Source organism: Phyllobates terribilis, unplaced genomic scaffold (assembly GCF_046119375.1).
Source record: "Phyllobates terribilis strain yellow unplaced genomic scaffold, ASM4611937v1 Scaffold_11__3_contigs__length_659146591, whole genome shotgun sequence".
Lineage (NCBI taxonomy): Eukaryota > Metazoa > Chordata > Amphibia > Anura > Dendrobatidae > Phyllobates > Phyllobates terribilis.
In genome coordinates this window covers 483,172,451-483,196,027 of record NW_027362771.1, presented here as the reverse complement: position 1 = coordinate 483,196,027, position 23,577 = coordinate 483,172,451, and the positions used below count along the sequence as shown (strand labels likewise).

The window sequence follows — 23,577 nt, the reverse complement described above, 5'->3', positions numbered from 1 at the left end:
TCCGTTGCTCTGCTTAGCCATCAGAAATCCCCCTGATTAATATGTGGCTGGGTTGTGACCTCCGCTGTAGTTGAGCTCTTTAAATTGATAAAAGCTGTTGAGGTGATACTATAATCGCTCACATCTTTAGTGCCTCAGAAATGGCCTCTCTGGGAATACAACTAATTACTACACATCTGTATTTATTTGATCCACGCAGAATTATCCTTCTGTCACTCGGAGAAGAAGCTGCCAGCCTTTTGTATAACGCTAACTCATCCCATGCCGCCCTCCTGGCTTATATTGAGGCAGTAACACAGAGAAAATCAAACGGAGATAAAAAGAGACAAAAATGTGTTCTGCAAGGGGCAGACTTCATGTAGCGTCAGGAGAATAGAGGGGGTCTCGGTGGGGCAGATAGTCCTGTATACACATAGATCCTGCCTGTGATAGTTGCTTAGATCACCCTATAGAGTATAAAGATTATTCCAGCAATTGATTTGCTTTTGATATGATGTTGGTTGCCATAAGGACTTACAGGGAATGTGTCCACAGCCTCAGGGGTGAGGATGGTAAATCTGTCATGCAGCTCGGTGGCATCCTGGGGGTTCCCAGATAATACCGCCGCCCGCAGACCCAGAAGCTTGCGGTAATATTGCTCCGTCTCCTCATCCAGTTTCACAGGGGAAATATAGATGACATCCACGTTGGGGTCTACAGGAGAAAAGCCCACAATAAACACAGGAGACGCCAGGATTCTGGTTAATCAGGACGTTTTGTATACAGAGGGCTATTACTTGCATTTATCATGGTGCCGTTAGTGTTTCTGCATATATAATGGTGTGTGCTTCACTTACTACAGGGGCTCCTGGTATGAATGCAATATGCATTAGGTAACTAATAAGGAGATCCACGTCACTGTAACATAAGACCCATACACTACAGTACGAGAATAATATCTATTGTTCTTATAATATCATCATTATACTCTATAAATAGAGAGGCGGAAAAATACATTGATACCAATAGAAGAAATATGAAACGTTCCCAATGTCACCTGTGAGCGTCTTCAATTCTCTAATTAAATTGCAAAATAGATTGTGGATGTATCTGTGAACTGTCTAATATCTCTCATGTGTTTCCATACATACCTAATATGTATCTATGCCTCTGCTGTATGTATCAATCTCAGATCCAGGCACTTATCTACATATCTAATTATTGTATCTCACATCTCTGCATCTGATCCACATCTAGCTCACATCTCTTTTTCTTATCTATCTGATGTATCTCATATATCTCACAGATTGTAAGCTTCTGAGCAAGGACCTCACTGCTCTTGTTTAGTTGTTGAATGATGTATTGATCTGTAATGTCTTATATAGTTTGTACAGTGCTGCGGAATATGTTGGCGCTATAGAAATACAGTTATCTACATCTATCTCATATTTATTTATCCATCTATCTCTCATATTTATCTATCTCAAATCTATGCATCTCTCAATCTCATATTTATCATCTATTTATTAGTCCACTGTGATTGTTAGTATTTCATACAGCAATCGCTTTCTATTCCTTGCATTATTTTACAGATGCGTGACTGTCTATAACTCTTTTTCTTGCTCAATTACAATAACTTCTCGCTCTGGTTCCTTCTAATGCTCTATACACAATCTATATCTCTATCTACTCATTGCTTTATGTAACTGCACCCTGTAATTACTCCTATTGCTCCATATAATTGCCCACAGCAAACTATTTCACACATCATTTCTCATTTTCGAGTCAAATAAATAACAGCCTTGCTCCTATATTCTTCATTAGACTTGGGAAACCTCCCCGCCGATGCAGACCGTAGAGATTGGGAGTCACCTGCTATGTCGCACAGGCGCCCGATCTGCAGGTTCTGCTGGATGTGCAGGTCCGGGGTTTGGCTTCTCTGTTTTTCCGTGTAGCCTGAAATGGACAAGAAGAAATCATTACCAACAGTTCCGGATCACGATCCAATAGGGCTGACATGTTGGAAATTTGTTGGGAACATGGAGTTCATGGTATGTGCCATATAATTCCAGTAAAGTTTTGCTGAAATAAAGAAGGTGTGTAAGGAGAAGGTGTGCAGGGTGTCGGATTAATAAATATGGCATTTTGTGTATTCTAATACTAGTTGTAATGGATTTCTTACTTACAGAATTTGCAAAGATATTATTCTACAACTTTTTGTTCTACTTTCTGCAGAATGTTTGACCATAATTAAAACATAAAGTCTGCTTTTTCCGTGTCAATGGGTTGTGTTAAGTATTGCAGTTTAGTCCCATGAATTTATCACATTTTTAAATCAAAATAAAAAAAACAGTTGCAAATTTGATAAAACAAGGACACTTCCAATGATTACTTGCAGATCCAGTGGTGACGGTCCGGCGGTCCTCCTATTCTCTGTTTACAAGGAGCTGTATGGTGACTGCCGTGGCCTTCTGTGGCCTCAGTGGTGCCATAACACTGCCCTCACTGTAAAGCAATGGGAGCCATGATCACTGATTTGCTTCACTAGTCAAGTGCCGGCCATATGTAAACAAAGACCAGGAGGACCGGCGGCCGTCTGTGCTGGATCTGCATGAAGGGGAATATAGATTATTTTTTTGTATTTTTTTTTACAGATGGATAACCTTTGTAAGGAAAGGGGATACACAGCGACTTTGGCCACAAAACAGTTTGTGCAGCTAAAGATTGCTGTATGCCACAGCTACATGCAAGTAAATGGGGTGGCATTGCAACCCACCTTATTTATTATGCTCACTTATGTAGCACCACCATATTCTGCAGCGATTTACAGACATTATTGGGGCTCACAATCTAGATTCCCTATCAGTATGTCTTTGGAGTGTTGGAGGAAACCCACATTAACACGGGGAGAACATACAAACTCCTTGCAGATATTGTCCTTGGTGGGATTTGAACTCAGGATCCCCAGCGCTGCAAAGCAACAATGTTACTGAGCCATCGTGCTGCCCGTTACAAGGAAGTCACAATAAGTCAGAATCAGTTTTTTTGCGACTTGCTTATCGTGGTACCTTGTGGATCTTAATGCGACCCCTTCCACTTGCAGTGGCATAGAGCAATGTTTGCCCATGCGACTTGTCTCTTGGCCAAAGTTGCTGCGTATCCCCATCCTAAATAGGACACAATCCATGGAGATGCATTTTTCTAACTCTGGAGAAGTTTTTTCACAGCTATGATGGCTGTCAGCATATCAGAAAAATTCTTGAACTGAATAAACAAAGTTCCACGGGTCTTAAAAAACGTATTGGTTAAATTACAGTAAAATTGTCTGGCTGATCATTATTGCCATTTAATTACTAGCTGCCATTATTACTCACTAAACCTATACTAGTAACCCAGATAGGGAAGCTGTGTACCGTCCGCATTCCCATACACATAATGCTGCCCTCCCTCTCACTGAGCGGCCGTGTCGGTGGGGGGGATTCCCTAGGGGCCCCTGCACACCTATTTGCCTGCACTTTGCACGGAAACCTCTTTTTAAGTTCCTCTAATTCATAAATGTAATTAAATAATTACATTAGTGCTAATTAACATGAAACTGCAGATTATTTAAGCGCAAAAAAACACTATTCAACTTCTTAATTATTCTTGTTCACACAGCATTTCCTTTTGCTCGCGCGCCCTAGGTGCAGATAAAGCAGCCCATCTGCTGGTAATTAGAACTAAATAATTTCCGACAATGTAGCTTATCATTTTGACTGCACATTTGATTAAAAACATTGTACAAGCAATATCCCAAAGCGACAGCGTGAGCGTGAGAACGGGGCGAGGGGGTACCTGACCTGGGGGGGGGGACGTTAGGTGAACGTTTGGAATATCTAAGAAGCAGGAGCGCAGTCAGTAACACAAACACAAGCTGTGGACCTACGACGGCCCCATTTTCCCAAAACTAGAGGCAAATTCAGCATTTTGTATAAAGGCAATGAATGCTAGGAATAATGGGATCACACCCGCGCGGGAGAATGCACACTACATGGAATAGACACACAATACACATGTAGTCACACAGCTCTGTTCATTATACACATAGAAGTTTCTTAACTCATTTCACACAGATGAAAAGCAAATTATAGGAAATGGCCCCTCAGCTGCTCATCTCCCTCCTTATCCCCCACATCCCATAATGAGTTTATTTGTTTAACTCCCCGAATTAAACGCCGCTTCTAGTGCGGGCCTGGTAATATCACTCTCATCATGTCGAGAACATTTTCCTGCAGAGACCCATCTGAATAAGAGAAGGTCCCCGCGCTGAACTCAATCAGGGAAGCGTAATGTGCTGGGTAATAGAGGTGGTTGATAGATCTGGAGGCTAAGAGCTCTTTACCTAATGATGGGATATGGATAATGCTCCTCCTGCACGTCCTGATGTGATTCCAGTTGGATGCCAGATGCTAAAAAATCAAGGGAAGAGCAATGAGTGAGAGAGGCAGTCTGGAACACACTTATCGGAGAGGGCGAGGGGGGTCTTAAGCTTTCCTTCCTTCATCCTGCCGTACGGTTAATCCAAGCTTAAATTATATTAATTGATTTAATTATATGCTTTAAAAACATCTCCGCCCTCCCCCCTTCCCTCCCCAATTAATTTAATTAGGAGGCTGCATGATGCGGCTGGTGAGGGGAGATTAAGGCCGTACTCGCTTTAATTAAAAGAATATGAATTAACACGGAAAGTGTGGGGTGGGGGGTAGGTGGGAGGTAAAGCAAATATAAATGAAATGGTGCGCACTAATTAAAAGGCCGTGTTAAATACTTCTTGACAGAGCAATGACAGCAGAGAGGTGTTTAATCCCACCGTAAGTGAGGAGAGGTTTGATATCGAAATGTAGACAGGATATACACTCTGTTCCTCTCGGAGATATTAGACCGTCTCGGGCGCCATTAGCTTCCAACATCTGGATGACAGTGACCCTACAAATCACACCGCCCGCCCCGAAACACAACGTTATAACGCTACCCTTCCCACTAGAGATACGCGATTCTCCAAGCCACCATTCACATCCTAACTAGTGCATATAGATGTGGGAATCTCCGTGCACACTAGTGTGAAGGCTGATGTGGATCCAGTTAATGATCCTACAACAAGGCTGGAGAAGGTCTAAGCCCTGGGAGGATGAGGTGTCGTGAGATTGCAGCGGCTCAGCATCTACAAACAGTGTGGCTGTTAAGGAAGCACTCCTCCTCCCATCAAAGTGTCTATCCTCTTAATATATTGCAATCATCATATTATATGGCACTGTGTACTTTCAATTGCTACTTTTGTATTTCCACCCAGATAATTCTTCTCTTTTCCATTAGGTCTATGACATCACGTGATTAAAAACTGACTAGCTGAATCCTTCTAAGCTCTATGTAGAAAAAGGAGGTAAATTTTCCCTGTATGAGTCATAAGTCACTGCAAAAGTCCCTGGCAGGGGGGAGGTGGAGCAGTTGGGTCAGGATTTGAAGAGGGGAATGATAAATGCAGGGATAAGAGATTTCCTGTTTCTACATAGAGCAGAGAAAAGAGAAGAATTAGCTGGGTAGAAAGGCAAAATGAGCAATTGTAAGTACACAGTGCTATATAATATGATGACTGCAATATATTAAGAAGATAAAAACTTTGATGGGAGGAGGAGTGCTTCTTTATGTACTGATAATAGTTATAACAAAGTTTAACATTTTATATATGTTGAAGGTATTTAATATTCTACATCTGATATTCCCACTTTAATGATGTGTTCATCATTGCAAATCCAATATATTTTTGCAGGCAGACATGGGAGGTTGACCCTTAAATTTATGTGCAGAGTATGTGTCAGTGGATCCGCACGAGTAATAGCCCCATGTAATGGAGATTATCCAGACCTGGACAATTCTTTGTTTTTACCTAGGAGGAACCCCCAAACCATGAATATTCTCATTCTTCTCATGATTTATTTGGATTTACTTCCTTAGAGGCGGATTGTGAGCAGATGTGATGAGGATTAACGTGAGGAATCTGTAAGGAAATTTTCACCAAATCCAGAGAGTGTGTGAATGAGGCCTCTAAAGGAAGCTGATTAGGTCACGTAACAGTCCCAAATTGTCACCATAAGGTTATATATGACTTGGGCTGTATTACAATAAAGTCTTTTTATATTGCATACAAAGGTTTCTAACTTGTAAAAATTAACTGTGAATGTGCGGCTTGGCATATGCCAATCAACCAGGATTAGTCCGGTGGGGCGTCGCTTTCCTTAGACTTAGTCCTGCTTTCAATCCTCTAATCACTTTCCAATGATGTTCACCATATCATGAAAATCTTGCCTGCCTGTCAATGCCTGCCTTTTCTCCCCAACTTTACCAGTGCACTGCACGCGCCCAGGGGGGAAGTCAGGACGGTGGCAACAACTTTGCAGGCAGTCACAAAGGAGCAGGTTAGTAACCTAAAAAGGATCTCCAGGGGGGTTAACAGTGTAACTACTGCCTTTCTTGGAGCGCGCAGTGTGCTGGTGAGGCTGGGGAAAATACACTGGCTTCATCACTCATTTACATGGATTTCATGGAGGACGTCATGTCATTAGAAGATCCATGCCAGGACTAGTCTGGGAGAAATTATGCCCTGCTCGACTAGTTCAGGCTCATTGGCACATGCCATGCAGCATACTCCAAGTTCTTTTTTTTAAGTTAGAAAACTTGATGTGCAATATAAAAGACTTTATTGGAATTCAGTCCTAGTCATATAGAGTAGGGTTCAAAATAATAGCAGTGTGTTAAAAAACACGAGTTAAGCACAAAATCGTTATACTAGTTTTTATTTCCAAGCATTGGGAACATTTCACATTGTTTTCTAATTCAAAATATGAAGAGAAATCGATATAATTTTTAACTACTTTACAGAAAATAACAAAAAAATGAGCATTGGGCTGTTCTAAATAATAGCAGTGTCTGCATTTGTCTTTACAAACTCACAATATGTCCCTTTTTTTGAAGATTTGAAGATTTACCATTCCTGTAAATCATTTTTAGAACTGCTTCACATCTATGTTGCATAGAGTCAACCAACTTCTGGCACCTGTCAACTGTTAATCCAGCCCAGGATGCTTTGTCTACATCCCACAATTTTTTGGCATTTGTTGGTTTTGCCTCCAGAAATGGCATTTTTGATGTCACCCCACAAGTGTTCTATCGGATTAAGGTCCGGGGATTGGGCTGGCCACTCCATAACCTCAATTTTGTTGGACTGGAACCAAGATTTTGCTCGTTCACTGGTGTATTTAGGGTCGTTGTCTTGTTGAAACACCCATTTCAAGGGCACATCCTCTTCAAGCATTTTAATATATGCAAACTGGTCCATGATCCCTGGAATGCGGTAAACAAGTCCGGCACCATAGTAAGAGAAATATGCCCATATCATGACGCTTGCAACAGCATGCTTCACTGTCTTCAGAGTGTACAATTGCTTGAAAGCAGAGTTTGGGGGTCGTCTGACGAACTGTCTGAGGCCCTTTGACCCAAAAAGAATAATTTTACTCTCACCAGTCCACAAAATGTTCCTTCATTTGTCTTTAGGCCAGTTGATGTGTTCTTTAGCAAATTGTATCCGCTTCAGTACATGTGTTTTTTTAACAGTGGGACTTTGCTGGGATGCCTTGCTAAGAGATTAGCTTCACACAGGCGTCTTCTAACTGTCACAGTACTCACAGGTAACTTGAGACTGTCTTTGATTATCCTGGAGCTGATCATTGGCTGAGACTTTGCCATTCTGGCTACACTTTGATCCATTCGAATGGTAGTGTGTTAAAAAAATGTTCCTGTGTGGAAATAATCTTATAAATGTGCCTTTGCTGTGTACTGTGTAATGGCTGTGTCGGATTGTGCAGGTAAATGGTCTGATCATACCACAGCTCCTGGGCAGGGGGGGGAGAAAAAGAGTATAAAGACAGGTCAGCAGGGGATCACAGCCGATTCTTTCTTTGAGATAAAACATCTGATTAAAAACAGGCAGTGAAATGTTTTTCCTCACAGAGAGAATCAGCTGTGATCCCCTGCTGTCCTGCCTGTATACTCTTTTGCATCCTCCCCTGCCCAGGAGCTGTGGTATGATCAGACCATGTCCCTGTACACGGTCAGACACAACCATTACACATTACACTGCAGGGGAACATTTATAAGATTATCTCAGCACAGGAACATTTTTTTTAACACATGCAATTGTGGAAATTATTTTTATTCTAATAATTAAAATTTACTTTGGTTGTGGGACAACTACTTTAAAGCTGTGTAACAGTAGCAAAACATTTCCATTGGTTACCACATAGTAGTACAGATTTTTTTGTACAATTACGACACATTTTTATGTTTTTGGTAGTTTTGAAAAATTTCAAGAGTCAAACATTTGGGAGCTGTAGCAGTAGGTTTACAGGGAAAACCATTATTTAAAAGAAACCTTGATTCCAACAGCATCATTTACTGGGCTGTTTGTTATAATTTTGATAAAATCACCATTTTATCTGCGGCAGCTCTAGCAGTTCTCTAAATGCTGAGCTCTGTATATCCCGCCCACTACACTGATTGGCAGATTTCTGTGTACACTGTGCATAGGCAGAAATCTGCTAATCAGTGGTGTGGGTGGGGTTATACAGAGCTCAGGAATATGGAGGACTATAGGGCAGCAGGTTTACTAGTCCTCTAGCAATAATCTCCTACTGATAAAACAGTGATTTTTTTTCAAAACTACAGCAAGTAGCATAGTAAGTGACACATCACTGGAATCAGGATCTCTGCTATTACTGGTGACAGAAAAAAAAACTGGTGACAGATTCCCTTCAAAGCAAAATGCCTGCAGGGAATGGATTTAACAGATACAGAGACACCATTGCCCATGGTCTGTATATGGTACTGCAGCTCAGCTGCACTTAAAGAGAATTTGTCAACAGATTTTTGAATGTAATCTGAGGACACCATGAGGTAGGGGTTAAAACAGAGATTTCAATGATGTGTCACATGTCTTGCCGTGTGCTGTTGTTTACTTACAATGAAGGTTTTATCACCTAATTATTATCATTGTTCCCATCACAGCAATGCATGCTAGTCCAACTCCGCCCCCTCCTGTGATCAGCAGATCACTGTCTATAGACAATGTACATACAGACACTGGTGTGGGCTGGGGCAGCTTTCTCGGCTCTGCTTCATGCTAAATCTGGACAAGATTGGAGCGATCTTTGGGAAAAAGCAACCCTTTTTATTGACAGGGTAAAAACTGTTTCTTAGTAAGGATTTTCAAAGGGTGCATACACAATGAGGCAAAAAAAACATATATACAAGCTGTCCATGAAAAGTGCTATCATATAATGATATAGTGCATATGATACTCAACAAGATAACCTTACATAATGGAGACCAATCCATTTCTAGAAAGTAATAAATAGACAAGAACCATAACACTTGGAACAAAACATCATAAAGAATAGAGAAACGCACAGCCAGTTGGCTACTAAAGGGGAGAAGAAGAAAGAAAAAAAAGTACCTTATGCAATACAAAAGTATACTACAGTGGCATGGAAAAGTTTGGGCAACCTTGGTCAAAATTACTGTTTTTGTCAACAGTTAAGCAAGTTGAAGATGAAATTATCTCTAAAACGTCTAAAGTTAAAGATGACACATTTCCTTTGTAATTTAGACAAAAAAATATATTGTCATCTTTTACAATTTAAAAATTACAAAATGGAAAATGGGCTGATGCAAAAGTTTGGTCACCCTGCATGGTTAGTACATAGTAGCACCCCCTTTTGCAAGTATCACAGCTTCTAAACGCTTTTTGTAGCCAGACAAGAGTCTTTCAATTCTTGTTTGAGGGATTTTCATCCATTCTTCCTTGAAAAATTCTTCCAGTTCTGTGAGATTCCTGGCTCGTCTTGCATGCACTGCTATTTTGAGGTCTAGCCACAGATTTGCAATGATGTTCAGATCAGGGGACTGAGAGGGACATTAAAAAACCCTTCAGCTTGCACCTTTTGAGGTAGATTTTGATGTGTGTTTAGGATCATTATCCATTTGTAGAAGCCATCCTCTTTTCAACTTCAGCTTTTTTACAGATGGTGTTATGTTTGCATCAAGAATTAGTTGAAATTTCATTGAATCCATTCGTCCCTCTACCCATGAAATGTTCCCCATGCCATTGGCTGCAACAGAACCCCAAAGCATGATTGATCCACCCCCATGCTTAATGGTTGGCGAGATGTTATTTTCCTGAATTTCTGTGCCCTTTTTTCCCCACACATACACTACCATTCAAAAGTTTGGGGTCATTTAGAAATGTCATTATTTTTGAATGAAAAGCACATTTTTTTCAATGAAGCGAACATTAAATGAATCAGAAATACACTCTATACATTGTTAATGTGGTAAATGACTATTCTAGCTGCAAACGTCTCATTTTTATTGCAATATCTACATAGGTGTATAGAGGCACATGTCCAACAACCACCACTCCAGTGTTTTAATGGTACATTGTGTTTGCTAACTGTGTAAGAAGGCTAATGGATGTTTAGAAAACCCTTGCACAAGTATGTTAGCCCAGCTGAAAACGGTTTGGCTGATTTGAGAAGCTATAAAATTGACCTTCCTTTGAGCTAGTTGAGAATCTGGAGCATTACATTTGTTAGTTCTATGAAACTCTCAAAATGGCCAGAAAAAGAGAACTTTCATGTGAAACTCAACAGTCTATTCTTGTTCTTAGAAATGAAGGCTATTCCATGCGAGAAATTGCCAAGAAACTGAAGATTTCCTACAATGGTGTGTACTACTACCTTCAGAGGAGAGCACAAACAGGCTCTAACCAGAGTAAAAAGAGAAGTGGGAGGCCCCGCTGCACAACTGAGCAACAAGACAAGTACATTAGAGTCTCAAGTTTGAGAAATCAACACCTCACAGCTCCTCAACTGACAGCTTCATTAAATAGTACACTCAAAACGCCAGTGTCAACATCTACAGTGAAGAGGCGACTCCGGGATGCTGGCCTTCAGGGCAAAGTGGCAAAGAAAAAGCCAAATCTGAGACTGGCTAATAAAAGGAAAAGATTAATATGGGCAAAAGAACACAGACATTGGACAGAGGAAGATTGGAAAAAAGTTTTATGAACAGACGAATCAAAGTTTGAGGTGTTTGGATCACACAGAAGAACATTTGTGAGACGCAGAACTACTGAAAAGATGCTGGAAGAGTGACTGACGCCATCTGTCAAGCATGGTGGAGGTAATGTGATGGTCTGGGGTTGATTTGGTGCTGGTAAATGGGAGATTTGTACAAGGTAAATGGGATTTTGAATAAGGAAGGCTATCACTCCATTTTGCAACGCCATGCCATACCCTGTGGACAGCGCTTGATTGGAGCCAATTTCATCCTACAACAGGACAATGACCCAAAGCACACCTCCAAATTATGCATGAACTATTTAGGGAAGAAGCAGGCAGCTGGTATTCTATCTGTAATGGAGTGGCCAGCGCAGTCACCAGATCTCAACCCCATTGAGCTGTTGTGGGAGCAGCTTGACCGTATGGTACGCAAAAAGTGCCCATCAAGCCAATCCAACTTGTGGAAGGGGCTTCAGGAAGCATGGGGGGAAATTTCTCAAGATTACCTCAGCAAATTAACAGCTAGAATGCCAAAGGTCTGCAATGCTGTAATTGCTGCAAAGGAGCATTCTTTGACGAAAGCAAAGTTTGAAGGAGAAAATTATTCTTTCTAATAAAAATCATTATTTCTAACCTTGTCAATGTCTGGACTATATTTTCTAATCATTTTGTAACTCATTTGATAAATAAAAGTATAAGTTTTCATGGAAAAACACAAAATTGTCTGGGTGACCCCAAACTTTTGAACGGTAGTGTGGCTTTGATCATTGTGGCCAAAGAGTTTTATTTTAACCTCATGGGTCCACAGAACTTGTTTCCAAAATGCATCAGGCTTGTTTAGATGTTCTTTTGCATACTTCTGATGCAAAATTTTATGGTGAGGACGCAGTAGACGTTTTCTTCTGATGACTCTTCCATGATGGCCATATTTGTGCAGGTGTCTCTGAACAGTAGAACAATGTACCACAACTCCAGAGTCTGCTAAATCTTTCTGAAGGTCTTTTGCAGTCAAGTGGGGTTCTGATTTGCCTCTCTAGCAATCCTACGAGCAGCTCTCACTGAAATTTTGCTTGGTCTTCCAGACCTTATCTTGTTCTCCACGGTTCCTATTAACTGCTATTTCTTAATTATATTTCAAACTGAGGAAAGGGCAACTTGAAAACGATTTGCTATCTTCTTATAACCTTCTCCTGCTTTGTGGGCCTCCACCATTTTCATTTTCCGAGTGCTAGGCAAGTGCTTAGAAGGACCCATTGCTGCTGTTTTTTGGCACAAGGTTAGAGGAGGCTGTTTTTTTATAAAGCTGGGAAATTTGCATCACCTGGCTTTTCCTAACGAGGCTAACTAAGGTCTGAAACCTTGGTCAAAGTTATCTGAGCACACAAAGCTCCAAGGGTGCCCAAACTTTTGCATTGGCCCATTTTCCTTTTTGTAATTTTAAAATGTTAAAGATGAAAATATACACTGCTCAAAAAAATAAAGGGAACACTTAAACCTTAAACAACACAATATAACTCCAAGTCAATCACATTTCTATGAAATCAACCTATTCAGTTATGAAGCAACACTGATTGTGAATCAATTTCTCCTGCTGTTGTGCAAATGGCACAGACAACAGGTAGAAATGATAGGCAGTTAGCAAGACACAACCTATAAAAAGAAGTGTTTCTGCTTTTCTCTGTTCTTATCATGTTTGGCTGTTGTTTTGTCACTTTTGCATTTTGTCATTACTCTCAGCCCTAGAGGTACAGTAGCATGAGGCAGTGTCTACAACCCACAGAAGTTGCTCAGGTAGTGCAGCTCATCCAGGATGGCACATCAATGTAAGCTGTGGCAAGAATGGTAGCTGTGTCTGCCAGCACAGTGTCCAGAGCATGGAGCAGATACCAGGAGACACGCCAGTACACCAGGAGATGTGAAGGGGGCTGTAGGAGGGCAAAAACCCAGCAGCAGGACCGCTACCTCCTCCTTTGTGCAAGGAGGAACAGGAAGAGCAGTGCCAGAGCCCTGCAAAATGACCTCCTGCAGGCCACTAACATCCATGTGTCTGCTCAAACTGTCAGAAACAGACTTCATGAGGGTGGTAAGAGGGCCCGACATCAACAAGTGGATTTGTGCTTACAGCCCAACACCGTGCAGGGAGATTGGCATTTTCCAGAGAACACCAAGATTGGCAGATTCGACATTGGCGTCCTGTGCTCTTCACACATGAGAGCAGGTTCACACTGAGCACATGTGACAGACGTTACAAAGTCTGGAGACGCCGTGGAGAATGTTCTGCTGCCTGCAACATCCTTCAGCATGACTGGTTTGACAATGGGTCAGTAATGGTATGAGGAGGCATTTCTTTGGAAGGTCTGGGAGGAGATCCCACAGGAGACCCTCCACAACCTTATCAGGAGCATGCTCAGGTGTTGTAGGGAGGTCATACAGGCACGTGGAGCCACATACAATACTGAGACTCATTTCCTTCTCTTGATGCATTTACACTGAAGTTGGATCAGCCTGTAATTTTATTTTCCACTTTGATTTTCAGCATCATTCCAAATCCAGACCTCCATGAAATATTAATTTTGATTTACATTGATCATTTTTATGTTTTATTGTTCTCAACACATTCCACTATGTAATGTAATGAATAGAGATTTGCAACTGGAATATTTCATTCAGTGATATCTAGGATGTGGTATTTTAGTGTTCCCTTCAGTTTTTTGAGCTGTGTAAGGGCTATTTGACCAAGAAGGAGAGTGATGGGGTGCTACGCCTGATGACCTGGTCTCCACAGTCACCAGACCTGAACCCAATTGAGATGGTTTGGGGTGAGCTGGACCGCAGAGTGAAGGCAAAAGGGCCAACAAGTGCTAAGCATCTCTGGCAACTCCTTCAAGATTGTTGGAAGAACATTTCCGGTGACTACCTCTTGAAGCTCATCAAGAGAATGCCAAGAGTGTGCAAAGCAGTCATCAAAGCAAAAGGTGGCTACTTTGAAGAACCTAGAATATAAGACATATTTTCAGTTGTTTCACACTTTTTTGTTAAGTATATAATTCCACATGTGTTAATTCATAGTTTTGATGCCTTCAGTGTGAATGTACAATTTTCAAAGTCATGAAAATACAGAAAAATCTTTAAATGAGAAGGTGTGTCCAAACTTTTGGTCTGTACTGTGTATATATATATATATATATATATATATATATATATATTATATATATATATATATACACACACACACACACACATATACACACACACACATTTATTTTTTTTTGTTCTGCCTAAAATACAAAGGAAATGTGTCATCTGGAACTTAGGCGTTTTGGAGATCATTTCATCTTCAACTTGCTTAACTGTTCACAATAACAGTAATTTTGACCAGGGGTGCCCAAACTTTTCCATGCCAGTGTATATAAAGTAATGCAGGCTATGTGCAATTCTATAAAGAAAAAATCCAGTCGAAAAACGCATGAAGGAAGGCAAAATAGATCTCAGCTAGAAAATGTGTTGTCTACAGATGCACTTAATATAGGTGGTCCTTCCTATCGCATACCTTAAATAAACACTGCTGAAAATACTTAAACAAAATGAAAAATCCTAGTCTTGGAAATTCTGGAAATAATATTAGACCTGGAATAAAGCTAAAGAGGGGGACTGAAGTTTACGAAGTGTGAATTTATGATCATGTAGCTGTAGGGCATTCGTGCTGCAGAATGGTCCGCCAATTTATACTCATGTTTTGTCACATTAATTTATTTTCATATCTGTGTATTTATTAATTGCCTGGATGATATGGGAGTGGATAATTAAGCGCAGTTTAGAGGATACAGAACGATGTGTGCGACAAATGAACCTGTAAAAATGTCACTATTTAAAGTGATTGGATGATCACAGGTTATACAGCCCGCAAGTGTGACGTGGAGAGGCATGGTAACATCTTCATTAAGATTACACCGTCTGCACAATTATAAGGGAAATTGTATTTTTGATAATTAATTTTATTATTGAACAACTACATTGATGTCGGTCAAAACAAAAGGTTTATGAACCTGAAATCTGAATATTTAAGAAAGTAAAAGTGAGGTTTTGTCTTTCTTAGGGGAATATCGATGTGTGCAGAATTATTGGGCGACTATCTGTGTCCAGTCCGTTATATAACTATATGAAAAATGACAATTTTCACATCTCAATTGTTTCATCTGTAATAGTGAGAATAATAACTGGAGGATAATGGCTTCCTGGTCGCTTCACGTTTGATTCTTCTCATATCTTTGGCTGTAGATGTGCGTCTTTTTTTTCTCATTGAGTCATTTTTTCACATTGCAGCCGTGATACATTTTATTTCCATGATTATGGTAAAACCACATCAATTTTACTGTGATCACTGCAAAAAACGTATCGTGGCCACAACACATTAATGCAGCCTTAATTGATTCATTAACACTAGACATGAGCAAGAAGATTTGGACTACCCTGGTCCTGCGTCCACTTTAGTATCGTACTCCATGGCAGACAGTCCAGGGCAGTATGAACTTCCTCTGAGAGCACTCGATTTCCAGCACTCTGAGCCCTTCTTGCGATTTCTAAACCCCCTGTGAGACATGTCAGGACGTTGCAGGGGACTAGTAATCACAACAGGCGCCGAGGATGCCAACATTCGAGTGCTTTCCAAGGAACCTTACACTGCCTTGACCCGGCTTGCAATCTTTTTGGTAATATCTAATTAACACCTTTGGTTATCGTCCTATGCATGACGCTTTGCAGTCGTATATGCATTACATAGTGCCTATTCAAATCACTATATATTCTGTGTAATACAGGACAGGGACTCTGGACCAAGAGATGAGGATCCTGAAAATGAGGATATGAAACTAAACTGGACATCCCCTTTAACTCTCATTAATTGTAGCTGCCATTAAAATCTCACAGTCTGCTAAATTTTCTATAAAGACCATGCAGGAAGTACAGTATATGTTCGAAAAAATTAAAAAAAACAAGGGTCTAATTTCTCTTTTGCACTGTTAAATCGAATAAATAAAAATTAAATTAAATACACGAGAGTACTTTATATTAGTTAAATCTAATGAATATAATTAAATGACAGTAATTATATATAAATAACATTTGTATATGTTATACCTTGAAGTACAGTAAACAGACAGTAACGGAACAAAATGCAATTAAGAATCCACCAAGTGCTCACCTTTCTTCGGGATCGAAAGTTCTGTAAATGACGTTCCCTGGACTCACTTAACATTTTTTTTACACGGGTTCTTTGTACATGCAGAAGCCAAGCAATCGCAATTACGCCAGCGGCCCACCTCTGCCGCTGATAAGCGAGGTATGCCACTCTGTCTCTGTGGCCTCGCCATGTGGCCTGGATCTTCCGAGCTGCCGCCTCCGTGCCATCTCTTCCCTTATAACGCTGTCCAGGGCGGCGCAGGAAATTCTGGACCCAGGATCTGTTTTCTAAGACAGATAGAAGCTGGGATACAGATGGGCTCCTGCCCAGCTCTTGATCCAGAGTAGCTGATCTCACCTTGTCTCCATTTACCACTGCGGCAGGTACGGCATAGTCCTGGAGCAACTTCTGCAAGCTCTCCATAAAGGGCAGAAAGCTCTCCCATCCGAGGCAGTAATGCTGTTTAAAGGCCAAAAAGTCTGACGCTTTGTCATCTGTTAAACCATTATGGATGGTGAAGCAGTGACCCGTGTCTGGAGTAACTGGAGCTGATGACCATGCATCCTGGTGAAAGAAACAAAGGAACAAAAATTAATCAGTCTTGACACAGCGGGTACATTTACTATCTGGAATAAGATCTGGAATAAGAGGTGGAATGTGACATTTTTATGAAATGCTTACTTTTGCACTGTAGCTTCTGTACATATTAGATCCATTGTACAACACATACCCACCATGTTTGATGTACCCCAATGACTTACAGGGGTCTGTCATGGTTTCTGTCATTTTTTTCAGGAAGAAGATCACTATATGCTGCACTATAATCTTACTGCTGCACCATTTTTGAGACTGTTACCAACATCTAACACATGTAGTTAGCATCTGGTCTAAAGAGAGAAATATATTGTTTAAAGGGAATCTGTCAGCAGTATTTTGCTACCTCATCTGAGAGCAGCCTGATGTAGGCAAAGAGACCCTGATTCCAGCAATGTATCACTTAGTTTACTGGTGCAGCCGTTCTGACACAATCAGAGCTTTTAGATTTAGCAATACAGCAGAGCTGAGGAAGCTAACCCCGCCCACACCAGGCTCTGTGTATACTATGTCCATAAACAGTGAGGTGCTATCACAGGAGGGGGCGTGTCAGACTAGCATGCACACACTGCTGTGTCCCAGCAATGATAAGCTCCTGGTGCTAAAACAATCATTGCAAGCAAACAAAACCATGGAGCTTGATAAGAGAGGCATCTTGAAATCTGTGTTTTAACCCCTACAGCATGCTGTCTTCACATTACATAGGAAAAACCTGCTGACAGATTCAATGGTTTGTGCATGGAGAAATAATATGACTTCAAAATCAAATACCTGTGACTCCGGAGATCCATCGCTCTGCTTCTCCCTCCACATTACATTGGCAAACGTCCTTGTACTTTTGGCTGACACATTATGGGGTGCTGAAGGGGTCTCTACACCACTTTCCGGTATCTGACTCTCAGATTCATCACAGGGACTGCTGGTGTTCTTATGGATGTGTTCAACTTCCAAGGATGGGTTTACTGGCTTGATAGCACTTCTGACTGTAAGATGGTCAAATACACAAAGTGTGAGAATATATAAGTACACTGTGGACCTGGTGCATGAGTAAGTAAAGGGATCTTCTGTTTTCAAGTTCCTTTAGCCCATAGTCTTGATCTAGCTAAAAATAATAAAATTAGCGTTAAGCCGGCCATACACATCAGGTATCTGTCGGCCGAACAACGGTTCGGGTGATAGTTTGTCGAGGAGCCATCTTGGCTGTCTCTCCCATACACAGGGGCACTCATGTGTTCTCTATGAGAAAGACACATCTGACGGCAGCTTCTCTTTTGGAGAAAAAAAGAACTGACCATCTGAAATGTGATATGTCGAGACCTTAAATCCCCAGATAATCAATTGTCCAGGGCCCCCCTATACAGTAGAGCGTCAGCCGAACCAGTCGGTATTGGTGGGTTTGGTTGACATTATTCTAATGTGTATGGGGGACTTTGCTCACAAATTCCCTGCTCCAGCACTGTCTCATTGGTACTACTTCTGGTGATTGTTTATAGGCTACAGTGGTGATGTCATGACTACAGCATGTGTGACCACTGCAGCTAATCACTAGGCTCTACTGCTCGTGCCTTCTACATCAACCATTAGAGCAGAGGTGAGTAACAGCTGATTTTATTATTTTTTGATAGCACAATCCTATTGCCTGAAGAAACTTGAAAATATAATTGTGATCTCAGAAGAAAAGTCTGCAGCCACCATATGTGACTGCAGGCTGCTGAATAGTGACAGTGCGCAGTGTACACAAGGTCGTGATTCCCCTGTATTCCCTGTGAGGGTGGGTGGTCACTTGACTGCATGCATGCAATTTGCATACTTGCAGTTACAGTGCCTACAAGTAGTATTCAACCCCCTGCAGATTTAGCTGGTTTGATAAGATGCTAATAAGTTAGAGCCTTCAAACTGCAAATGAGAGTAGGTTTTATGAACAGAAGCATAAATCTTACAAACCAAAAAGTTATGTTGCTCAGTTGAATTTTATTAAATTTTAAACATAAAAGTGTGGGTCAATTATTATACAACCCCTATGTTTAATATTTTGTGGAATAACCCTTGTTTGCAATTACAGCTAATAATCATCTTTTATAAGACCTGATCAGGCCGGCACAGGTCTGTGCAGTTATCTTGGCCCACTCCTCCATGCAGATCTTCTCCAAGTTATCTAGGTTCTTTGGGTGTCTCATGTGGACTTTATTCTTGAGCTCCTTCCACAAGTTTTCAATTGGGTTAAGGTCAGGAGACTGACTAGGCCACTCCAACACCTTGACTTTTTCCCTCTTGAACCAGGCCTTGGTTTTCTTGGCTGTGTGCTTTGGGTCGTTGTCTTGTTGAAAGATGAAATTACGACCCATCTTAAGATCCTTGATGGAGGAGCGGAGGTTCTTGGCCAAAATCTCCAGGTAGGCCGTGCTATCCATCTTCCCATGGATGCGGACCAGATGGCCAGGCCCCTTGGCTGAGAAACAGCCCCACAGCATGATGCTGCCACCACCATGCTTGACTGTAGGGATGGTATTCTTGGGGTCGTATGCAGTGCCATCCAGTCTCCAAACGTCACGTGTGTGGTTGGCACCAAAGATCTCAATCTTGGTCTCATCAGACCATAGAACCTTGAACCAGACTGTCTCAGAGTCCTCCAAGTGATCATGAGCAAACTGTAGACGAGCCTTGACATGACGCTTTGAAAGTAAAGGTACCATACAGGCTCGTCTGGAACGGAGACCATTGCGGTGGAGTACGTTACTTATGGTATTGACTGAAACCAATGTCCCCACTGCCATGAGATCTTCCCGGAGCTCCTTCCTTGTTGTCCTTGGGTTAGCCTTGACTCTTCGGACAAGCCTGGCCTCGGCACGGGAGGACACTTTCAAAGGCTGTCCAGGCCGTGGAAGGCTAACAGTAGTTCCATAAGCCTTCCACTTACAGATGATGCTCCCAACAGTGGAGACAGGTAGGCCCAACTCCTTGGAAAGGGTTTTGTACCCCTTGCCAGCCTTGTGACCCTCCACGATCTGGTCTCTGATGGCCTTGGAATGCTCCTTTGTCTTTCCCATGTTGACCATGTCTGAGTGCTGTTCACAAGTTTGGGGAGGGTCTTAAATAGTCAGAAAAGGCTGGCAAAAGAGATCTTTAATCCACACATGTGAAGCTCATTATTCTTGGTGCCTGAACTACTTCTTAATACTTTAGGGGGACCAAACAGAATTCTTGAGGTTTGAGGGGTTGAATAATAAATGACACTCTGAATTAACTTTTAACGTTTTTTTAAAAAAAATAAATAAATAAATAAATAAATAAATTTGCTGCAGTGCATTTCCCACTTCCAGGCTGATCTACAGTACAAATGTCACAATGCCAAGTTAATTCCGCATGTGTCAACCAGCTAAATCTGCAGGGGGTTGAATACTACTTGTAGGCACTGTACATGCCAACTAGAAGTCGGGTGACTCTAGTCGGCACATGACCACAAGTATACAGATTGCATACATGTAGTCATGTGACCGCCCACCCGCACAGGGAATACAGGAGTCGGCAATTTTTTTGAGACCAGATAATCCCTAAAATGTATGCAAAGATAGAGCTTATCAACTTGTATGCTAGAGTCGCCAATACCCATCAAGATAGTTAGGGCTGGTTTGGGCAACTGGACAGGGCACCCTTTACATGGAGGCCTCTGAGGACTAATCCCAGAGACGGACCCGAGGGCTCAGCTGAAAAATACTCCACTTCCAGTTGTCTGTGAAGCACTAGAGAGAACTAAGGTCTAAGGGGTAACGTTTCTCCTTGTAGAGAGTGACATACTGGCTCTGGCATGCCAAGGTAAGGTGGCTAATTCGACGTGTAATGCTCCTCTGGGAAATTTAATATGCAAATTGCCTCTTCAGAGAAAAAGAGGACTTGAACTTTATAGCGCCACCTATTGGAAGCAGCAATCCTACAAGTCAATATTGACCCTTTAACGAGTCTTGCAATATGACTTTGAATAAAAGCCAAATCAGAATCTCGATTTGCAAACAGTGTTTCGGGCTATTGGCCCTCGTCAGTGCAAAGTATAAGAACTGATTTCTGATTTGGCAATTATCCTAAGTCACATTGCAAGACTCGTTAAAGGGTTGATTGTGACTTGTAGGATCACTGCTTCCAATAGGTGGCGCTATAGAGTTCAAGTCCTCTTTCTCTCTGAAGAGGTGTTACGCTCGCGCCCGGACTGACTGGCGAGAGCGAGATTAGTGATCCCACTGTACCATGAACCGAGGAGTGCCTGGAGGGGCGTAACTAAGTATCAACCCGATCCGACCAAGGTCGCACGGCGGCTTAGTCGACTCCGTGGACCAAGGAGGAACCGAGCAGAGGGACCAGGTGCGACTCCAGGTCAGACCCCGGTCACAGTTGTTCACCCACACCGGGGAATGCAGGAACAGGCAGGTTAGACTGGCATACAGGCAGGTGGGTATTGGCAAGTACGGCTGGTATGCAGACAGGTGGGTACTGGCCAGTACGACTGGTATGCAGACAGGTGGGCACTGGCAAGCACGGCTGGTATGCAGACAGGTGGGCACTGGCAAGCACGGCTGGTATGCAGACCGGGAGGTACTAACAGGTTGGAGCGCAGGCTGGATAGGGTCCAGTACAGACTGGGAGACAGGTACAGAGCCGCAGATGCGGTAGACAAGCAGAGTAAAGCGAAACCGCCGGAGCGGAGGACAAGGCAGAGCAGAGAGGAACTGCTGGTGCGATGAGCAAGCAGAGCGGAGCGAAAACCGCAGGTGCGGAGGGCAAGGCAGAGCAGAGCGGAACCGCCGGAACGGTGAGCAAGGCAGAGCAGAGAGAAACCGCCAGAGCGGTGGGCAAGTCAGAGCAGAGAGAAGCCGCCGGAGCAGTGGGTAAGTCAGAGCAGAGAGAAGCCGCCGGAGCGGTGGGTAAGGCAGAGCAGAGGGAAGCCGCCGGAGCGGTGGGCAAGTCAGAGCAGAGAGAAACCGCCGGAGCGGTGGGTAAGGCAGAGCAGAGGGAAACCGCCGGAGCGGTGGGCAAGTCAGAGCAGAGAGAAACCGCCGGCGCGGTGGGCAAGGCAGAGAGGACAGGGCTCTGTTCACATGGAACAGACAGGAAAATACAGGAAGATACGAAGGAAGGGAAAAGGGACAAACAGAACCAGATACACACAAGGTAGCGAGTGGACACAAAACTCACAAACAGAAGTACAGAGACAACGAGTTGGAGTTAGGTGCAGGTTCAAATACTGCAAGACAAGGGAAGGTACGGACATAGAGAAGAACAGGTAACAGGCTAGGATACAGTTCAGACAGGAACTGCTACTGCAATGAGATACAAGAACGAGCCTGGGAATACAGCCCCCAGAGTGGCAGAAACAGACGAGAAGTCAGAGATAACAGGTCTGGGAATGCAGCCCCCAGAGTGGCGGAAACAGACTAAAAGTCAGAGATAACAGGACAGGACCTTGCAATACAGTTGCAAAGACAAACTGAGTGAAGGTGTTGCTCAGGCACCTCCTACTGGGTGGAGGGGTTTAAATATCCAGTGACTCACAGCAATAGGCTGGAGACGCATTAGGGGTGCGCCCACAGCAGCTATAAGAATCAGGAAGTAACCGGGCCACCGCCCTAAGCAGTCAAGATTGGCAGGCTGGACTGACAGGTAAGATTGCGGTCTTGCATAGTGGGAGGTGGTGCACTATGCAAGCACGCCGCCAGGGATGTTACAAGAGCCAATTTGCAAAGAGAGAACTGTGAAGCTGAGGAATCACAGCAGCACAGTCCTCTGTGTCTTCTGCTGATTACAGATCCTCAAGATGGTATTATTGGACAGCAGTGTAATTGGCTTTTTTACAGGGGAAGTATGTGATAGCGATATTATGTGAATACTCTATCGAAGCATTATTTAGGTATTATATGGCGGTATTTTTGTATAAATGCAGCTTTCGAAATAATGAGAAAATCTGTGTAAAAATGGAGATAAGTGGAGCCCTACTTTACTTGTCACTTACATGACCTCTCAACACTAGTACTTGTAATTTGATGAATATATAGTAACAGTAAAAAATGTTCTGAGCAGAGGATTATGTAAATTCAGTGTCTACATCATGAGATGAACTAATAGGAGAATCCGGACCATGAGCTTCTTCATGGTGTCACATTGGAGTCAGGAAATGTAGCTGCCTGCTCCTACATTCTTTCGGTGATCGGACAGTTGGGTTTTGCTTAATTAGGTCATATATAAACCAATAATTAGGCAGCCATGGTCATTCCAAGCAATAATATCAGAGTCCATGGTGATAGAACAACAATAATCTATTGAGAAGGGTATTGGTCACGTTGATAATCTTTCTCTAGAGATGGCTTTGGTTACTGTACTTGAGTGCGTAATTGGTAATATAAAGATAATATCTAATTAAGTAATACAATTCTGTTTTTAAAAATAATTCGAATGATAATGAAAATCTCCTTATGTTCTGCTTGGAAGTGTAAGTTGTAAAAAAAAAAGTGTTATAATGGTGGGGGAATCAGTTAACTTCTATCATGTTATAGAACTCCAGAAATATATAGTCTGATTTTCTCAAAACCCCTTTGATGTAATCTTTGAAAATATTTCCACCGCCAAGCCTGTGCCAATTAGCTAATAAGAGCCATGACAAAATACACCGGAGGCATAAGCCCTGATTCA

At 42.2% G+C, this 23,577-nt stretch overlaps 1 protein-coding gene across 2 annotated transcripts in view; it reads right to left on the bottom strand.

Moving 5' to 3' along the window:
• Nucleotides 1–23,577, bottom strand: part of IQCH (IQ motif containing H) — a 131,113-nt gene that overhangs the window by 65,488 nt on the left and 42,048 nt on the right. For both annotated transcript variants that reach the window (XM_073653455.1, XM_073653456.1), the window contains exons 8-12: nucleotides 17,674–17,885; nucleotides 16,330–16,872; nucleotides 4,361–4,427; nucleotides 1,852–1,935; nucleotides 518–693 (exon numbers count right to left, since the gene is read on the bottom strand). In XM_073653455.1, coding sequence (XP_073509556.1) covers nucleotides 518–693; nucleotides 1,852–1,935; nucleotides 4,361–4,427; nucleotides 16,330–16,872; nucleotides 17,674–17,885 — 1,082 coding nt within the window. The remainder of the gene's footprint in view (nucleotides 1–517; nucleotides 694–1,851; nucleotides 1,936–4,360; nucleotides 4,428–16,329; nucleotides 16,873–17,673; nucleotides 17,886–23,577) is intronic.